Source organism: Ursus maritimus, unplaced genomic scaffold (genome assembly GCF_017311325.1).
Source record: "Ursus maritimus isolate PB19 unplaced genomic scaffold, ASM1731132v1 scaffold_23, whole genome shotgun sequence".
NCBI classification, from domain to species: domain Eukaryota; kingdom Metazoa; phylum Chordata; class Mammalia; order Carnivora; family Ursidae; genus Ursus; species Ursus maritimus.
In genome coordinates, this window is record NW_024424786.1 from 31,857,617 (window position 1) to 31,878,603 (window position 20,987).

At 35.5% G+C, this 20,987-nt stretch overlaps 2 protein-coding genes across 2 annotated transcripts; both read left to right on the forward strand.

Annotated features, from left to right (window-relative positions):
- The first annotated feature begins 1,653 nt into the window (after positions 1-1,653).
- Positions 1,654-2,577, forward strand: LOC103672370 (olfactory receptor 4A15-like). Its single transcript, XM_008701075.2, has one exon. The coding sequence runs from the start codon at positions 1,660-1,662 to the stop codon at positions 2,575-2,577; it is 918 nt and encodes a 305-aa protein (XP_008699297.1). The 5' UTR covers positions 1,654-1,659.
- A 9,229-nt stretch (positions 2,578-11,806) lies between these two features.
- On the forward strand, positions 11,807-17,104 carry LOC103672369 (olfactory receptor 4A5-like). Its single transcript, XM_040639113.1, has 2 exons — positions 11,807-12,094; positions 16,105-17,104. Exon 2 carries the CDS (start codon positions 16,157-16,159, stop codon positions 17,102-17,104), a length of 948 nt encoding a protein of 315 aa, XP_040495047.1. The 5' UTR covers positions 11,807-12,094; positions 16,105-16,156.
- Positions 17,105-20,987: the final 3,883 nt, after the last annotated feature.

Here is a 20,987-nt window from a genome sequence, read left to right on the forward strand (position 1 = left end):
TGTTTAACTATGTTTTGTGAAGTTAGACCGGTATAAGTGATTGAGAATTGACTGTCATAAAGGCTATTTCACCATTTTACTTATATTTGCATAAAAAACAAACCACACAATCTTTATTTAAACAATTCACAATTTTCTCTCCTGTAAAGTTTTTTTTTCTTTTTTTAATCTGAAGATGTTGGTTTAACATTTTTTCATTACCAGGGCAAATTATGCCAACAATGAAGATTTTGAGTCTCTTTGTTCACATTCAGACTTGTTGAGATTATGGGGCCTTTGTATTCATTTTGAAAATCCCAGCAATTTAAGAGGTGACCTTTTTCTGAAAGACGGAAATGAATAAGACTTTCTTCCAGCATGGAAAGCTTTGTTCACATGGAGACAGTTCAAGGTCTGGTGATGGTGCATGTGTTTTCTTGATCTGTGTGCACAGAGATGGCATCAGTGCTCAAAGGAGAAGGGAGAAGGGACAGCAACCCTGGACTGAATTGTGTTTCAGTATGCAGGCAACCCAGAAAGTCTAATTAGATGTAAGATTCCAAAGTAGACTTCATATTTTACATGTTGGTGATGTTGGAATTCACAGTCTTTTAAAAGTTCTCCTGTGTGAATCTGATAATCAGCCATAAGATGGGGTTCTTTATGGTTACTAGAATATATGGGAATTAGCTCAGGTCTGTAATACTCTTTTTGGCTATTTCATATAAAGATATAGAATAAACATACTTTCTCTAACATCAGTGTTTTAGAAACTAATTTCAGGTTTAGGGATATTTTATTGGGCAGATACTTCTAATGCTATAGATGGTTTCAACTGATAAAGTTCTCTGAGCATTGTTTGCTGATCTGTGAAAGTTTAGAGGGTGGTGTAGCACCCACAAACTTGAATGAGTGATTTTGAAGAATCCAAGGTCACACTGTCATAATCAAGCTCTTACTTCAGTTCCATTGATTCTGTTCACAGACGAGTTTCAGCATCACAGCATATGTATGTTGGCTATTCCTATAAATGCTTCTCTATATGATTTACCCACTTGCCATTGGTTTCTTTGTCTTCTGTATTTTGTTTTCTTAGAGCTCTGTGTCTATTTTGATATTAACTCTGTGTATGTCCTCTGAAGTGTAAATCTTTCCCCCCACCTACTTTTATCTATTGATGTCATGGTATCTTTTTAAAGTCTTTGAGATGTTTTGATATTATAAAATATATCAATTTCTTTATTAGTTAAGAGGATTCTAGAAGTTAGAAAGTCATCTCTTTCATTAACTGGGAAGTAAATATAAATCTTGTTTTAGGTTTTCATTAACCTTAATTCATTTAAAAATTTTTATATGAAGAATTCACTATATGTATAATTTTACTAGCTTTCAGTTGGAAAGCTGGTTGTGGCACCTCATTTATTTATTAATGTGTCCTTTTCCCAGGATATCTTTAATGACTTATCTCTTCCTTACTCTGCAAGACTGCTGAGGTTGGAGAGAATGTTTTAATCAGCCTTGTATTCTTGTAATTTCTGAAAGCACTGGAAAATAAACTATAATGCCTATTTGTTGAAAGAAAAAAACAAATTGTGTTAAGAGTTCAGGAAGTCAACAGTAATCATTATATTTATACTAATTTTGTCTTGAACTGTGAAATAAGAACAGGCAAAAGAACATATGGAACTCAGGAACAATGTGACTGAGTTTGTCCTCTCGGGACTCACCCAGAGCCTCCACGGTCAGAAGATATTATTTGCTGTGTTCTCGATCATCTACATCGTGACAATGGTGGGCAACCTACTCATTGTGGTGACTGTGGTGGTCAGCCCTACCCTGGATGCCCCTATGTACTTCTTCCTTGGTTACTTATCATTTATGGATGCTGTGTATTCAACTACAGTTACTCCAAATATGATTATAGACTTACTCTATGAGAAGAAAACCATTTCCTTCCAAGCTTGCATGTCCCAGCTCTTTATAGGGCACTTATTTGGTGGTGCTGAGATTTTACTTCTGGTGGTCATGGCCTATGACCGCTATGTGGCCATCTGCAAACCCTTGCATTATTTGACGATCATGAATCAACGGGTGTGTGTCCTGTTGCTGATGTTAGCTTGTTTTGGAGGTTTTTTGCATGCTGTAGTTAAGCTTCTCTTTGTTTACAACCTTCCCTTCTGTGGTCCCAACGTCATTGACCACTTCATCTGTGACATGTACCCATTATTAAAACTTGCCTGCTCTGACACCTACATTATTGGCCTCACTGTGGTTGCCAATGATGGCATAATCTGTGTGGTCATCTTTACAGTCTTACTCATCTCCTATGGAGTCATTCTGCACTCCCTGAAGACCCATAGTCAGGAAGGGAGGCGCAAAGCCTTATCCACCTGTGGCTCCCACATTACAGTGGTGGTCCTCTTCTTTGTCCCCTGCATTTTTATGTATGTGAGACCTCCTTCCACCTTACCCATTGATAAATTCTTGACTGTGTTTTACACAGTTATCACCCCTATGTTAAACCCTCTAATCTATACTCTGAGAAATGGAGAGATGAAAAATGCCATGAAAAAGCTGTGGACCAGAAGAAGAAAATGAGGCCAACGAGAAATGTGTCACCTCTTTTCAATGAAGAGTTGCTCCACCCAAGGAAGGATTATTTATTTGTAATGAATTTCTCCTCAGGTTTAATGAACTTGCGTATGATGAAACATTGCATTTAAGATGTAAATACTACAATGGTCAAAATAGATTTCTAAGATTTTCATAAATTGTTAGGAAAATAGATGTGTAGCTTTTGGGTATAAAACGTCTTTGTTGAAACCATGGGTTTATGTTCTATGTACCTTTATTTTCATTGGTGGACAATTTTCACATTCTTTTCTCTTACATTATGTGTTTTTTTTTTCAGAATTAATAGTGCTCATTGCATATCTCAGAGAGAGAAATTAAGAAATGGGCCATAAACACTTGGTTCACTCTTCCCATACAAAGACAACTGATATTAATATTTGAATTATGTATCTTATTTTTGTATCCTCAAGATATTTAAGTATATAATTCTGTTCATATTTCTTAGTACATAGGATTGAAAAGGAATGTTGCTTCCAAGTTATAATATTAATCATGAAGAAGTTAAATTTAGAAAATAAGCTGAACAAAAGATGTAGATATAATAAGTTAGATTTACACATTTTTCTGAGGGAAGTCCTATTATCTTCTCAAGTGGAGTAGCTTTGTATGGTGTTATATTTTCATTGAAATGATCCATTAATCTTCCCTGACAGTTTAGAATATCTGATAATATCTCTACCATTTTTCAGTATCCCCATCTCTACTTTTGCATACAGTATTTCATAGCCTTCTTTAGGGACCTAGGCCCTTCCTTTCATAGTTGGAGTTAACATAATCCATAATTCATGAACTTCAAGTATGTAATACAGAACCTGACACCAGATATTTTGGGTGATATCATCAGTAAGAAAGATGCTGGCAATATGGCATGCCATTCTTACCCCTGCTGTTAATGGAATGCAGATTATTAGGCAATAAAGAGGCCATAATATAAATTGATTTATTTAACAGAGACCTCTTTCACAAGCTTCCCTCTCTAAATGAGGCTTGAAAGAAAATATTATTCACCTTTAATAGTGTAGGAAGAATGTGATCAAAGAAACTCATGGTTCTGTCTCCCTTATTTATTTAGTCTGGATTCATGAGGTGCCCTGGCTATGGGGAATGGAACCTTTTCACTGGTAAGTCACAGTGTATGATAAACTATATATCCCAATTTTTATCCCAGTTATTATTACATGGAGATTCCTTATTTCATCTCAAAGTCTTCCCAAACATGAGACTATTCTTTAAATGATAGTAAACATTTGATTTTATCAGAAGTGATATAATTGGAGGTGGGGTGTTTGGGAGGTGATTAGGTCATGAAGGTAGAACTCTCATGAATGGGACTAGTGTCTCTTTAAAAAGAGATACCACAGGGACACTTGGGTGGCTCAGTCTGTTAAGTGTCTGCCTTTGGCTCAGGTCCTGATCCCAGGGCCCTGGAATCGAGTCCCTCATGGGGCTCCCTGCTCTGCCAGGAGCCTGCTTCTCTGCCTCTCTCTCTCTCTCTGCCTCTCATGAATAAATAAAGTCTTAAAAAAAAAAAAGGAGATACCACAGGGACACCTGGGTGGCTCAGTGGGTTAGGAATCCGCCTTTGGCTCAGGTCACAATCCCTGCTCAGCCAGGGACCTGCTTCTCCTTCTGCCGGCTGCTCTCGCTGTTTGTTCTCTCTTTCTCTCTGTCAAATAAATAAATAAAATCTTTTAAAAAATAAATAAAAAGAGACATCACAGACCTCACTTGCCTTTTCTGCCATGGGAAAAAATAGAAAAAAGACAGTAATCCATGAACTAGGAAGCAGGCTCTCACCAGACGTGAAATCTGCAAGTGTCTTGATCTTGGCCTTCCCCAGACTCCAGAACTATGAGAAATAAATGATGTTGAAGCCAGTCTGTGGTATTCTGTTAAAGCAGCCCAAATGGACTTAGACAGACATTTAGTTAATTTCCAGATTTGTATAATTCAAGTGATGAGATAAAAATCCTGGTTAATTGTCTATGTTCATTGGCCTATAAGTCTATAAGTCTGGGAACATTCCTTAATTGTCTTTGTACTCTGTATTTGCCCAATGTCTGGGACATAGAATCCATTCCATGAAGTTTGTCAGTTACTTGCATTCTCAAATTCTTGAACCATTGGAATGAGAATTTTGTCTTTTCTTCATTAAATATATATATTTGCAACAAATATTTAGTCTTCTTTGGTATTTTCTACACTATGTTGTTTTGTTATGAGTGTTTTTTTTTTTAAGATTTTATTTATTTATTTGACAGAGAGAGACAGCGAGAGAGGGAACACAAGCAAGAGGAGTGTGAGAGGGAGAAGCGGGCTTCCCGTGGAGCAGGGAGCCTGGATGTGGGGCTTGATCCCAGGACCCTGGGATCATGACCTGAGCCGAAGGCAGATGCATACCAGCTGAGACACCCAGGTGCCCCTAATTATGAGTGTTTTTATGTAAAGACGTTATCTTTTGATATTCTTTTACTTTTTTATTTCTTCTAGCACATCACTTGGAAAATGTTATTTACTGTCCTTCAGTGAATTTATAAATTTTAATATCTTTTTAAAAAATAACTCCCCCAAAAGTTTTCTTTTTGAATGATCTAGGATTTATTTTTGTTTGTGATGAGGACATATCTAAGCCTGTTTTCCTCTAACAAGAAAAATAATCTCCTAAAGTTATTAATTTCAGTAATAATTTTAAATGTTTCTATTTAATATGTCAAATTTTGTACAATTAGTATGTCTGATTTAGGGCCCATTTCCCCGCCTCCTCTGATGCTGCCTCCTCCTCCTGCTCCTCCTCCATTTCCTTTGGTGCATTTCCCTACCACTAACATTCTGTGTCAGTAGTCAAGGATTTTATGGTGTATTATACCTTGTAAGAATAATCTCCCTTAATTACTCAGCCTTTTCAAGTCTCTTGCAATTTCTAAATATTTATTTTTCCTGATAAACTTTAGGATTATTTTGTGAAGTTTGAAACCTTCCCATAAAACTGTATGTAGAATTTCATGACCCTCTGCATTGATTTTGAGGAAGATGTCATGTTTTCATATCTTGTTTTCCCATCCAGAATGAGACACCTATTGTGAAGGTTTGATCAATGTCTCAATAAAAATTTGTAATCATCTCCATAGAGTGTACATAAACTTTTCGGTTTTCTTAATTAAAAAGCAGCTTGTCTTATTTACATTTGATTCACATTTTATTTTTTAAAAATTTAAGTTCAATTAGTCAACATGTAGTACATCATTAGTTTCAGATGTATCTATTAGTTGCATATAACACCCAATGCTCATCACATCATGTGCCCTCCTTAATGCTCGTCACCCAGTTACTGTACCCCCCAACTGATGTCCCCTTCCATAACCCTCAGTTTGTTCACATTTTCAATGAGCTGATTAGAAAGGGCTCAGTGTCTTTTGCTGGCATGAATTACATCAGAATCCTCAAAGGCATGGTGTTTGTTTGTATGCAAATGTTCATAGGCCTACATTTGACAATACACAAGTAGGTATCAAACCACAGAGATCTGTATCTGACCTCATGTAGCTCTGTATAACCACATGCAGGTACATTTTCAATGATCTGTAGGTCTGTATCCCATTTCATATTCGTGTCTATATGTGGACACACAGAGGTCTGTCTCTGACAACACAAGGGTGAGTATCTGACTACCCATACATACGTATGTGTGTGTATATGTATTTGATATGATCACACACAGGCCTGTATCTCTCTACACACAGGGCTCTTGTCATACATAGGTCTGTATCTGACTGCATATGAATTTGTTGAGGACTTGACTGAACAATTTTTCTGTCCTATGTGGCATGGACTCAGGTTCCTTTCTGGTATTCAACTGATTAGGGGCTTTTAGGGAGAGTTTAAGATGACTTTACTCATGGGAATTGTGCCTTGGCAGGGATGTCTAGAAGACTGGAATTTTCTGCCTCCTCCTTCTCCATGTAGCCTGTCTCTCCAGTGAGTATGTCAGACTTGTAAAATGGCAGTTCAGGGCTCCCAGAGGGAGGACACAGAAAGGATTAGGCCAGTTAAGATCTCATCCCATCCTGACATGAGTTTGAAGTTCAGGATCTCATGTTCTAAATCCAGACTGCTTCTGCACGAAATGGAAAGGCAATCTATGGAATGGGAGAAAATATTTGCAAGTCATATATTTTATAAGGAGTTAATATCCCAAATGTAGGAGGGACTTATACAACTAAATAGGAAAAAGTAAATCAAAACAAGAAACTGGTTAAAAAATTGTCGATGGGTCTGAATAGATATTTTTCAAAGAAGACATATAAATGGCCAAGAGGAACATGGAAGGGTGCTCAACATTACTAATCATCAGGGAAATGTAAATCAAAACCATATTGAGATATTTCCTCATACATGTTAGGGTGGATGTTACAAACAACTAAGAGATAATATGCTGGAGAGGATGGTGGATAGAAGGGAGCCCTAGTTCATCATTGTTGGGTATGTAAATTTTTTCAGCCACTATTGAAAATGGCATGGAGATTCCTCAATAAAGTGAAATAAAACTACCATATGATCCAGAAATGCCTCTTCTGTGACTATATCCAAGAATATGAAATCAGAATTTTAAGGAGATAACTGCACTCCCATGTTCATGGCAGTATTATTCACAATAGCCAATATTGGAACAAGCTAAGCATTCACTGATGGATGAATGGAAAAGGAAAATGTATACATAAAAGAATACAAGAGAATATTATTCAGCTATAAAAAAAGAAGACAATCCTACCAACTGCAACACCAGAGACTTTGAAGTATCTCTCTCTCTTTGTTATCTCTTGAAGTGAAATATGTCAGACAGAGAAAGACAAATACTCTATGATCTCATTTATGCACGGAATTTAAAAATTCAACTTACAGAAGCCAAGAGAATTGTGGTTTCTGGGACTTGGAGGGTGGGGGAAATGGGGAGATGTTAGTCAAAGGGTACTAGTTATAAGCTGAGTAAGTTCTGGGGAGCTAACATACAGCAGGGTATAGTAGTTAACAATAATGTATTATAGAAATAGTTGCTAAGAGAGTGAATTTTAAATGTTCTCATTCCAGATAAAAATTCTAATTGTAAGGTGATGTATGTGTTAACAAAGCTTATTGTGGTAATTATTTTGCAATATATGCATATATCAGACCATCATGTTGTACACCTTAAACTTATACAATGTTATATATCAATTGCATCTTATTAAAGCTGGGAATAAATAAATAAATAAATAAATAAATAAATAAATAAATAAATAAAATATATTTTATGAATTGAAAAAGGAAGTCTATGAACTAGAGACATGCTATTTCTTCCATATGCTTACATATAATTTGGGGGTGGACAACATAACCAAGGGAATTGGTTTACAAGGGGAGGCCATGTGCTTCTTTTTGTGCAATTCTCTTAAAAATTTCTATATGTTTTCATTAAAGTTTATACAAGGGCCATACCCACAAATATTTTGAGATTAGCCCCTCTCGGGTTTGGAGAGGAAGAAGTCTGTGTGCAGTGAGATAACACCCTTAAGTCTTAGACATATTTTTTTCCTAGTTAAGAGACTTTATGAGACATACCTTAAATCTTTCTGAAGTGTTCACTTAGGGTCTTATATCTACAACTTTGAGATATTTGTTTTGGTGCCATTTCTTTCTTTGAGAGCTTTTTGTTTTTTGGAGAGGCTGGGGATGAGGCCAGTTTTGTACTTGAACCCAGTAGTTCTTGGCTCCCTTCATGTTTATCCTGAATTCTGCTTGAGAACTTAACAGTTACTCTTTTAACTCACCTCTCTTTATCCGTTCTTCAACATATCATATGCTGCTGCGGAAACAGCTGGCACTTCAGTATTCTATGTGGAAGTCTCAGCAAATCCACCTGCTCGTTCAGGGATATTTCCCACTTTCCACACTCCTATAGGTGAGGGATAGCCAAACTTTTGCAGCACTTGGTAGCACGAATCACTTTTTCTTCAATCTCCAAGCACAGTTCCTCCTGTCTTTTCAGATTTTACTTACAGAAGCCTTGACACCCTTCCAGCTTCCATCTACTTCTGGTGCCAAGGCCAATGGCACATGCTTTACGTTTTGTTATGGAAGCACCATACTTCCAGGCTCGACTTTCTGTTCTGATTATCTTTTGCTACATGGCATAGGACTCCAAAATTTTCTGACATAAAACAACAGCCATTTTAATTTACCGCAAAATTTTATGGCTCAACAATTCCAGCAGAGGTTGGCTGGCTATTTTTTCTGGCTTTATGTGGCATGGGCTGAAGTCACTCTGTGGTATTCAACTGATAACTGAGGGGTCTGCAGGATCCAGCACAGCTTTCTTCATGTTCAGAGTGTCTTGGAAATGGTAACTCACAATGTCCCTCTCCCTCTCCAGTTTGACGCAATACCACAAGCAGGATAGTCAGACTTTTTATATGGTGCTCGGGGATCTCAGTGGTAGAAAGTGGAAGGAGTCAGGCCACTGACAGGCTAACTCCAAAATCAGCATCGTGTCACTTTCACCATTTTCTACTGGTCAAAGCAGGTGCATAACCTGCCCTGATTTGAGGTGGTGGAAATTAGGTGATGGCGCTTGGTGGGGAAGTCCACACTTGATGGCAAAGTCACCTTGCAGGAGAGCATGTGGAATGGAAGCTATTGTATCTATTTCTGGGAAATACAACTGTTCACATCTCTGAAAGGGCATGCTGGGAGTTTCACGTAGACTGCATTGAATCTATAGATCATTTTGGAGTGCATAACATCTTAACAATATTGGATTTTCTAGTTCCTGAACACAAGGTATTACTTTATTGGAGTGTTTAGAAAATTTTGTTTTGCTAATATTTGTAAATTTTAGTGGAGGGATGTTGTTTATCTTTTCCTAAGTATTTTTGTTTTCAGATACTAATGTGAAAGGTGTTTAACTTTTTGCAATTTTTCAATTGTAATGGATATGTAAAAATGTAATTTAATATTTTATTTATCCCAAATATTTATCCTAAAAACTCACTAAACACACTTATTATTTCTGGTAATCTGTGTAGATTCCTTAGGGTTTTCCAGAACACAATCATGCTGTTTACATAAATAGGACAGTCCATTTCTTGGAAAGATATAAGACTATTTAACTTTTCAATTTATTTTTGAGTCTTTTTCAGATGGTTGTGTTTTTCCTTTTTTTTGCCCATTTTATCTAAGATATCAAATTTATTACAATGATGTTTTACGTAAGAACCATTTATTACCCTTTTAAAATCTGAAGCATATGTATGATTTTATCTGCTTTTTATTTTCTGATATTGGTAATTTTCTCTTGATCACATGCTAGAAATTTATCATTGTAGTATAAAAGTATCAACTTTTGGAGCGCCTGGGTGGCACAGCGGTTAAGCGTCTGCCTTTGGCTCAGGGCGTGATCCCGCGTTATGGGATCGAGCCCCACATCAGGCTCCTCCGCTATGAGCCTGCTTCTTCCTCTCCCACTCCTCCTGCTTGTGTTCCCTCTCTCGCTGGCTGTCTCTATCTCTGTTAAATAAATAAAATCTTAAAAAAAAAAGTATCAACTTTTGGCTGTTTTGTTTATTTTATGTTTTCTATTGTACTGATTTTTGATCTTTCCTTCATTACATTCTTTTTTTTTTTACTTTGACTTTAATTTTGTCCTCTTTGTAACTTCTTAAGTTAAAAGCTTAGCTGTTTTTAAAGCTTTATTTTTAACATAAGTATAAAGTTATACATAAATTTAGGTAAGCTGAAAACCAGCAACTTTTGCTGTGGCTTAGCATGTAAGGAAGATCTTCACCTGATTCATACAGGTATTTAATGACTCTTTATCTATGATCCTTATGACCTAGAAAATACAATTCACAACTAAATATATGTGGAGATGAAGATGCCCTTGGATCTCATCGTAAGCCATGGGAAAACAAATAAGAGTGGAAGCCCTCAGAGACTTGATGCAGAGGCAGGCTCTTGTTGGTAAATAATATGTTTCTTGTAGAAACAGTTACTCAGTTGGCACTGGACTGAAATTAAGGGATTGAATTAATGAACTGAAAATGATTATGGTGTCAGTTGACATAGATTCAGATCTTGATCAACAGCATCCACTCCCACACGGAACTACAGAACTGTGACTACCTATTTTTTTATGAATTGCAGCTTCAACCTCAGTAACTTCCCTCATCCTTAGGCCTTCTGCCTCTGAACCTCAGGGCCTCTCGAGTAGAGATGCTAACAGCTAGAGATAGGCCTTCCTTGGCTGAGGACATGTTGGATAAGTGAACCTAAGACTGGTTCTCCTTTCACTTGGGTTTAAATGTGATTTGCTTATTTAAATGTTTTGCTATATGAAACTCACAATTTATTATTTGGTTAACCTTTTTTTTTCTGTTCAAATTAGAGGCTTTTCACATATTTGGCTGTCTGCTACTCTTTCTTAGCAAAAACATACTCTTTTTTTCTCTAGGGATTGTTCTGGGAAGAAAACTGTCCAGAAGAATTTACTTTATTTGGATTTGTTCCAAATATCCTAATAAGCGAATGTGTAATGGCCTTACATTCTCTTTCATTGAAACGGTAGTCATGCAGAAATCCATAGGCTGTGTCTGCACATATAAATGGAAGGATTATTTTCCTGATACAATGGCCCAAGAGATTTCTGACAACTCAAATATCTGCCTAGACTGGAGTTTCTCTTCATCCCCTAGATGTTTCCTTGATGTATTTTCCTGTGCATAGATATCCCTCTTTGCTTGTGCAAACATATGAAAGGGTCCAGTTCTCTGGGATGAAGCTGGGACAAGGTAAAAACATGATTTTCATTACAGAAGCAGCCTTAGGGATATGTTTTGAATGACTGAACAGGTAAAGAGTTCTCTTACTACCTGAGAGATTGCTCAGTCATTGATCTTCTAGAAAGCAAATTCCAAATTTGTTTTGTTAGGCACAGAGACATATTAATGTCCAGATGTATGAATAAAATACTTTTCAGTTGCCTCACCATAATTGCCTAATAAGAGATTCATTCAAGTAACTAATTCAAGGTTATTTTTAAAAAAATCGAGTGTTTTTGCATTGGCAAATAAGGGCTTGGCTAAGTTAAATTCTACTAATTAGGCCAATTTTTGCATAGTTTTCAAACATAGCAGCTTTTTCTCTCTCTGAAGAATTTTTCCAAGCAAGCGAGAATGTTCAACTGTCTTTGCATAGTAAATATTTGTTGTATTTAAGTGTGTTTATATTCTAGGCATCCACGTAGATAGTTCTACACTCATCTGAAAGACTGAGATGATGGGAAGCCTGCATGGAAATGTGGAAAGTGTAACCACTTGGCACTCTTTCTGGGTGTACTGATCAACCATGCATTATTATATGTTCTATCATCACACATAGATATGTGAAGTATCTACAGTTATCCACAGTGAAGGAAGCACGGATTTTAAAGACCAAAGAAAAGACCCAAGAAGTAAGTCATTACAACAACCAAGGGATACTCAATGAAATGTCATGTGATTTACTTTAAAATCGCTAATCTCTTAAATACCATATATTTTTGTTTGAGGAATTCTGAATTAAGCTAGCAAAACTGAAATTAGCCACTGTATATAAAATGTATTTGGTTTTAGTATTATACCCTGACGGATGTTTATTGTCCATTTTGCCAAATAACAAAGAGGAACAGGTAATACATTTTTAAAAAAGATATTATTTATTTGTTTTGAGAGAGGATGAGAAAAAAAGAGAGAGAGAAAGAGCACACAAGTCAGGGGAGGGTCAGAGGCAGAGGGAGAGAACCTCAAGCAGACTTTATTTTGGTTTAAAATGAACTAATGGATTTATAAACAACCTTAGTTCATGGGCTATTATATTTTACATAATATGTCAATATTTATAATTACTGTTAGAGAATTTAAAAATCGCATATCATATCAAGTATGTTAGAATATAAAGGAATAAATGTCTCTTCTGCTGGAAGCTTGATGTGGGCTGTTATGTACGGATCTTAAAATTATCACCAAAACCAGGTTTGTATATATTTGTGAAGAAACTCATGGTCAGGGAAGTAAATTTTGGCCACTTAGACATAAAGCTGTAATTATAAAGTACTATAGTATTTTTATTACTATGAGATTTTAATTTATCCTTTTAAAAACATATCTGTAAAAAACCATGTAAATTATATTTTCAAAATAGAGCCATGTTAACTTAGTGGTTTCAGTTATTGAAGCCTTGTAACACTATCAGTTTTTATAGTATCAAATCTTTGATGACATAAACTGTGGAGAATAGCTTATACACCTAGTTTCTACATGTGAATAATTTAACTGGTTAATAGGAGATTTATCCTGGTGAAATTCAACATTGAAGATTAATTAGAGAACACCATTTCTTGAAGAAAGTAAGGATGAACAACAATAACTGGATATAGACTGCCTTATATCCCTAGGTTCTTCAACTGGTGTGGCTCTGTCAATGGAGAGCTTCAATAGTGATAGAACTCCTAAACCAAATGCAGTAGTCGTGTGAATGAGACATGAGAACTATTCATCATACCTGGCTACTAAGGAAAGCTCAATTTTCTTCTCACATATCCTGCCCCCGTCCCCTGCCAAAACCATGGGAATGGAATCAACTTGTCTATATTTGAGGTTTAGTAATTCTGTAATTTTCCTGAGCACTGAGTAACCCAAAAGTTTGGGTGTATCTGTAGCTGTACAATTCTTTTCTCTTTTAATTTTGTCCTTATGATCAGATGTAGGGTCTCTGAGGAATCAGTGATTTTATTCTTTTTGAATTTTTCTTCTTTCTCTTTTTCTCTCTTTCTTTCTTTTTTTCTCTCTCTCTTTCTTTTTCTTTCTTCTTTCTTTCTTTCTTCTTTCTTTCTCTTTCTTCTTTCTTTCTTTCTTCTTTCTTTCTCTCTCTGTCTCTCTTTTTTCTTTCTTTTCTTTCTTTCTTTCTTTCTTTTTTCTTTCTTTCTTCTCTTTCTTTCTTTCTTTTGTTCTTTCTTTCTTCTTTCTTTCTCTCTCTGTCTCTCTTTTTTCTCTTTCTTCTCTTTCTTTTCTTTCTTTCTTTCTTTCTTTCTTTCTTTCTTTCTTTCTTTCTTTTTTTTCTTTTTCTTTCTTTTCTTTTCTTTCCTGGGAAGTACTCTGTGTTTAATTGTTAGGATTTCCCCAAATGCCTCCTGAGTGACCCCTGGAAGACTCAGGGAATTTGGCTTATAACAGTCTCTCACTAAAGGAGATCTTTCTGAATAAGATTTTTCAAAGAATACTAAGATCACTTAATTATCACACAATATTCTTTTTACCTGTGGATATTCATTTCTTAAATAGAATTTTTTCTTCCTAATTTGATACTTCTTTTCTTTAATCTTCTACCTTTCTTCTATAGATTTATGCTTGCATCTAGACAAGATACATTTCATCATAGATAAATATTACTACTCATATGTAATAAAATAGGCAATTCCTAAGGCATACAACCTTATCCTATGCACAAAAAGGTGTTCATGCGTTATAGGTGCAATATTCTTTTTTATCTGGGACTATGTCTATAATTCCTGTTAAACTGACAAAGATCCAGATGATTTGTTTTGGTGCAATTTAATAGTGAAACATTGAAGAACATTAATAATATTATAGTTAACTGAGATTTTACCGGGTTCCAGGCATGTTCTAGGTGATTTATTTGTTATAAAACAGCAACCTTAGGAGGTAGAAATTATTGTTATCCCCATTCTAAAAATCATGAAACTGAGACCCAGAGAGGTTAAGTTGCCCAAGGTCACTTAGATGGTAAGTGGTGGAGGTGGGATTCCAACACAGGCAGTGCAGCTCCAGAGTCCACATTATTCACCACTGTGCTATGCTCTCTCTACAAGGATGTTTTGGGTCCTAAACAGGTACATTGAATAAGAAACTCGTAGTCATTATTTGGTCTTTGCAATGATCAAATCCCATTTTCCAGAGCAGCGTTTTTCAAGTAACAGTGATAAACTTGGAAATTTTTATTTAATTATAAAAATATGAAAAAGGAAAAAAAAATGTCAGCAGGTTGATGGGTATTAAGGAGGGCACATGTTGTGCTGAGCACTGGGTGTTATATGCAGCAAATGAATCATTGAACACTACATCAGAAACTAATGATATACTATATGTTGGCTAATTGAACATAATAAAAAATAAATGTCATAGAACAGAAGAGGTGGGGCTGCATGAACAGTATTACAGATAGTTGGACTGGAAAGGATTCTGAGATCACCTAATTCACTTTATTTTCCAATGAGCAGACTGAGACAGTCTTGTAATTACATTTAGAAGATGACTCAAACTCATGCCTTCTTACCCTGGGCTTGGACTTTTCCCCTGAGTGTGCTGCTTTTTGCAAACTGGGCTCTGAAGTTCTATTTTTTTCCTTAAGATTTTATCTATTTACTTATGAGAGAGAGAGAGAGAGGGAGTGAGAATACATGGGCGGAGGGAGGGGCAGAGGGAGAGGGAGAAGCAGACTCCCCACTGAGCACAGAACCCAAGGTGGGGCTCCAGGGGGGGCTCCAGGCTGGGCTCTATCCCACAACCCTGAGATCATGACCAGAGCCAAAGTCAGATGCTTAACTGACCAAGCCACCCAGGCACCCCTGAATTTCTAGTTTTGAGTGCTCTTAGTACCTAAGAAACATTATAAATAAAACCATGTCCCATTGTCCCCTACCTCTCTTTTCAGGATCTATTTTTCCTCTCTCACTTCCTTGCTTACCCCAAGAGTTTTGAAAAAAAAAAAATACCAGGTGCTAATGTAACAATTTGTGAAAATTGCAAGTCAGTTCAGTTCAAATATATTTGCTGAAAATCTAGATAGTGTATGTATGTTGAGAGTTGTGGGGTAGGCAAAAATTAAAGGGAGAGAACTCCCAACTCCTTAAAAAGCTGATAGAGAATCAGATGAAGTCATTATGAAAGGGAATGATGTGCTAAATAATTTTGTAGTTGTTTGATACAGTTCAGTCTAGTCGTTATGTCAAAGTCTAGTCTGAACACCTAATAGTAGAGTATCGTAGTATTAAGTGAATTGTCCCAGAAGAGATGCTATTTTTGGTGCTAGATAAATCACATTGTAAAGGTACTTACTCACTGCAAATACTACCACCTCAAAGGACTGACTTTATGCTGATTTGTGGAGAGTTTATCGCCACCACATAGTTTAAATAAGGCTATAATAAATCTGTGACTGGATTTGGGCTTTTGATTGTTCTTTTCTATAGATGATCCACTAAGACTTAGAGAAAGAACTTACTTGTAGGCCAAGAAAATCATCTGAAGAGAAATAGGGAAAGTGTAATTGGCTTTTTGGAAAAAGAACTCAAAAGATATCACTAAATGTTTATTGCATGTAAACCGCTGTAGAAAAAGACGTAATGATGATGATGTGCTCTTAACAATGGATATATTTATGGTTGTGTTCATGATTTCATTACAGGTCCTGTTCTCCTGAGCTCTTGTCCCTGAAACAGGCCTTACAGAAAGAGTACATGGGAAATAATAATAATGTGACAGAATTTGTCCTCCTCGGCCTTACCCAGGATCCTGAGGGGCAAAAAGCATTATCTGTCATGATTTTACTCATCTACATTATGACAATGGTGGGCAACCTACTCATTGTGATGACTGTTTTTGGCAGCCGCTCTCTGGACTCCCCCATGTACTTCTTCCTTGCCTATCTGTCACTTATGGATGCTGTTTATTCCACTGTCATTTCACCCAAATTGATTATAGACTTACTCTGTGACAGAAAGACAATTTCCTTCCCAGCTTGCATGGGCCAGCTCTTTCTAGAACACTTCTTTGGGGGTTCTGAGGTCTTCCTTCTAGTGGTGATGGCCTATGATCGTTATGTGGCCATCTGTAGGCCACTGCACTACTTGACTGTCATGAATCAACAGGTTTGCATCCTGCTGTTGGTAGCAGCCTGGATTGGAGGTCTTGTGCACTCTATGGTTCAGCTTCTCTTTGTGTACAGCCTCCCATTTTGTGGCCCCAATGTCATTGATCACTTCATCTGTGACATGTACCCATTATTAGAACTTGCCTGCACTGACACCTACTTAATAGGCCTCACTGTGGTTGCCAATGGTGGGGCAATCTGTATGGTCATCTTTATCCTTCTACTCATCTCCTATGGAGTCATTCTAAATTCCCTTAAAAGTCACAGTCCGGAAGGGAGGCGCAAAGCCCTGTCTACTTGCAGTTCCCACACCACCGTGGTTGTCCTCTTTTTTGTTCCCTGCATTTTCATGTATGTTAGACCTGTTTCTAACTTACCCATTGATAAATCCATAACTCTGGTTTATACGGTTATCACTCCTATGTTAAATCCTTTAATATACACCTTGAGAAATTCAGAGATGAAAAATGCTATGGAAAAATGCTGGTGTAAAAATTTAACCAAAGGTAGAGTAAGAATGTGTCACCTACACTGAACACACTTAATTATAAAGCAAGAAAAAGGTAGTAAATTCTAACAATAGATTTAGTCAATTCAATGGATTCTCTAGAGATATTTCTTTTTATTTTATACAAAGTCATAACATAACATAATAAAAAGTTTTATAAAAAAAAAACCAAAGTCATCAAAAAGTAGAATAAATTGCCTTTTGAGGTAAGAATCAATCTAATCAGTAAATTCTGGAGGATGAATGAAAGGCACAGATATGTGTCCTATTATAAGTAAAAATAAAATTAGTATCACGTTGTAGCCTTATTTTTCTTGGCTTATATCACATGGGAATTTAGAATCAGGAGTTTTTAAATTTAAAATGTGAAAAACAAGCTACCTTTGAAAATTTACTTTCACCCAAATTAATGAGAAAGCAATTTGGCTAATACTAAGAGCAAATTACTAAGGCCAAAAGAGTGGTTTCTAAATTTTAATGTTCATTATTCTATCAGTATGGCAACTTTCTGTAGCTGCAGTATGCATCCTGTCTTTTTATTTTTTAAGATTTTATTTATTTATTTGACAGCGAGAGACAGTGAGAGACAGTGAGAGAAGGAACACGAGCAGGGGGGAGTTGGAGAGGGAGAAGCAGGCTCCTTGCTGAGCAGGGAGCCTGATGTGGGCCTTGATCCCAGGACGCTGGGAATCTATCGTGACCTGAGCCGAAGGCAGATGCTTAAGGACTGAGCCACCCAGGCACCCCTATGCATTCTGTCTTTAAGATTATTTCTGTTCCTCGGGTCAATGCTTATGCTTTTGCACTTCAGGACATTTGTGGGGAGATGGGAAATGGGAGATGATATTGTGTTTGGTTAGACATGATCAGGGAGCTTTGTTAAATGGGATGTTGGATGTTTTCACAGGTTGGGATGAAACTGTATGGGATGGTTAAAGATGAAAACAGATTCTAGTTCTTGATTTGAGCACAGAAAACCATACTAATCCAAGTTATAAACATATTTTTATGCTTTTCCCCATTAGTTATTATGAACTTTTTTGGTCATTCTTCAAAGAGTAGATAGAACTGCTTATTTTGTCTTCGTGAGACTGAAGATACAGGTAAAGAAATGTGTTATTTTGCCTAACAGTGTGTTCCCCAAAAGTTGTATTCAACTTAAATACTTTGTACTTATAGACTTAGTAATGATTTGTTTTGGTATAAACACGATTTTGTTTTTCACTGTTATGTAAAAATACCAATAACAGTTTTTTTTCTGTCTGCAGTCCATCCTGGAACATTGTAAACTAGGAAGAAAATGGAATTGCTTTCATTGTAATATGGAACATCATCTATGCTTTGTAAGAGTTTTCTAACTAAAAAAAAAAAAGACTTTAGAACTTTTCATATTTTAAATTTTTATTAAATATTTTTTCATGCGTATTAAATAATACATACAATTCACTTTTAAATTTTGTAGTCTCCTAGAAGAGCTAGAAAAAGAAGAAAAAACAAAACCCAAAACCAGTAGAAGGAAGAAAATAATAAAGATTAGAACAGAAATATGGTATGATTCAGTCTTCTTAAATTTGTAATATTCGTTATGTCTCTCTTTATGTGATTTAACCAGGGAGTTCTTCTGTATGTACTTGAAGAAAATGTGTATTCTATTTTTATTGAATGGAATTATAATATATATATTTTAGAACCATCTATTCTGAAGTATGCTTCAAGTAAAATGTTCTTATTGAAAGAAATAAAATTACCTGAGGGTACTCATTTAAAATAAAGCTTGTCAGAGGGAAGGTGGTTGGGGGGATAGGTGAAGTAGGTGAAGGGGTTTAAGAATACACTTATCATGAGCACTGAGTAATGACATATAGAATTGTTGAATCACTATATAATATACCTGAAATGAATACAACAGTGTATGTTAACTATACTGAATCAAAATAAAAACCTATATATACATATATATACATATATACACATATATACACATATATATACACATATATACATATATATGTACATATATACATATATGTGTACATATATATACATATATGTGTACATATATATACATATATATACATATATATATACATATATATATATACTGAGTAATGACATATAGAATTGTTGAATCACTATATAATATACCTGAAATGAATACAACAGTGTATGTTAACTATACTGAATCAAAATAAAAACCTATATATACATATATGTATACATATGTATACATATATGTATGTATATATATATATATATACCAATAAAACAGATTAATAAAACCAGGAGCTCATTCTTTAAAAAGATCAACAAAATTGATAAGCCTTTAGCCAGACTCATCAAAAACAAAACAAAACAAATAAAAACAAAAAAAAGAGTGGTGGGGGGAGAGGATTCAAATAAGCACCATCAGAAATGGAAGAAGATAAATAACAACCAACACCACAGAAATACAGAGGGTTATAAGAAAATATTATGAAAACTTATACATCAACAAATTGGACAATCTAGAAAAAATGGATAAATTCTTAGGAACAAATAACCTCCCAAAACTGAATCAGGAAGAAATAGAAAATTTGAACAGACAAATTACCAGCAATGAAATTGAATCTGTAATCAAAACATTCCCAGCAAAGTCCAGAACCAGATGACTTCACGGTGAATTTTACCAAACACTTTTTTTCCCTCTACCAAACATTTAAAGAAGAGTTAATATCTATTCTTCTCAAACTATTTCAAAAAATAGAACATGAAGGAAAACTTCCAAATTCATTCTCTGAGGCTAGCATTACCCTCATACCAAAACCAGATAAAGATATCATAAAAAAGGGTACTACAGGCCAATATGGTTGAGATCATAGACAGCAAAAATCCTTAACAAAATATTCGCAAACTGAATCCAACAATACATTAAAAAAATCATTCACCTAGATCAAGTGGGTTTTATTCCTGGGTTGCAAGAGTGGTTCGATATTTACAAATCAATTACTGTGATACATCACATCACCAGGAGAAAAGATAAAAACCATATAATCATCTCAATAGATGCAGAAAAAACATTTGACAAAGTACAACATCCATCCATGATAAAAACCCTCAACAAAGTAGGTTTGGAGAGAACATAATTCAACATAATAAAGGCCTTATATAGAAAACCTATAGTTAACATCATACTCAAACTGAGAGCCTTTCTCCCAAGATCAGTAACAAACTAAGGATGTACACCCTCACCATTTTATTCAACATATGCTGGAAATACTAGCCATGGCAATTGGACAAGAAAAAGAAATAAAAGTCATCTAATTTGGAAAGGAAGAAGTAAAACCTTCAGTATTTGTAGATGACATGACACTATATATAGAAAACCCTCAAGGCTCCACCAAAAAGCTACTAGAACTGATAAATGAATTCAGTAAGATCCCAGGACACAAAATCATTGCAGAAATATGTTGTATTTTATGTACTAATAAGGAAGCAGCAGAGAGAGAAATTAAGAAAACAATTCCATTTACAATTACACCAAAAATAATAAAGTACCTAGGAAAATACTTAACCACAGAGGTGAAAGACCTGTATTCTGAAAACAGTAATGTTGATGAAGAAATTCAAGATGACACGAAGAAATGGAAAGACATTCTATGCTCATGGACTGGAAGAACAGCTATTGTTAAAATGTCTATACTACCCAATGCAATCTATAGAATTAATGCAATCCCTATCAAAATATCAACATTATTCATAGTCCTGGAACAAAGAACCCTAAAATTTGTATGGAACCACAGAACAGCTCAAATAGCCAAAACAGTGTTGAAAAAGAAAAACAAAACTGCAGGTATTATAATCCTTGACTTCAAGATATACTACAAAGCTGTAATAATGAAAACAGTATGGTATTCGCACAAAAATAGACACA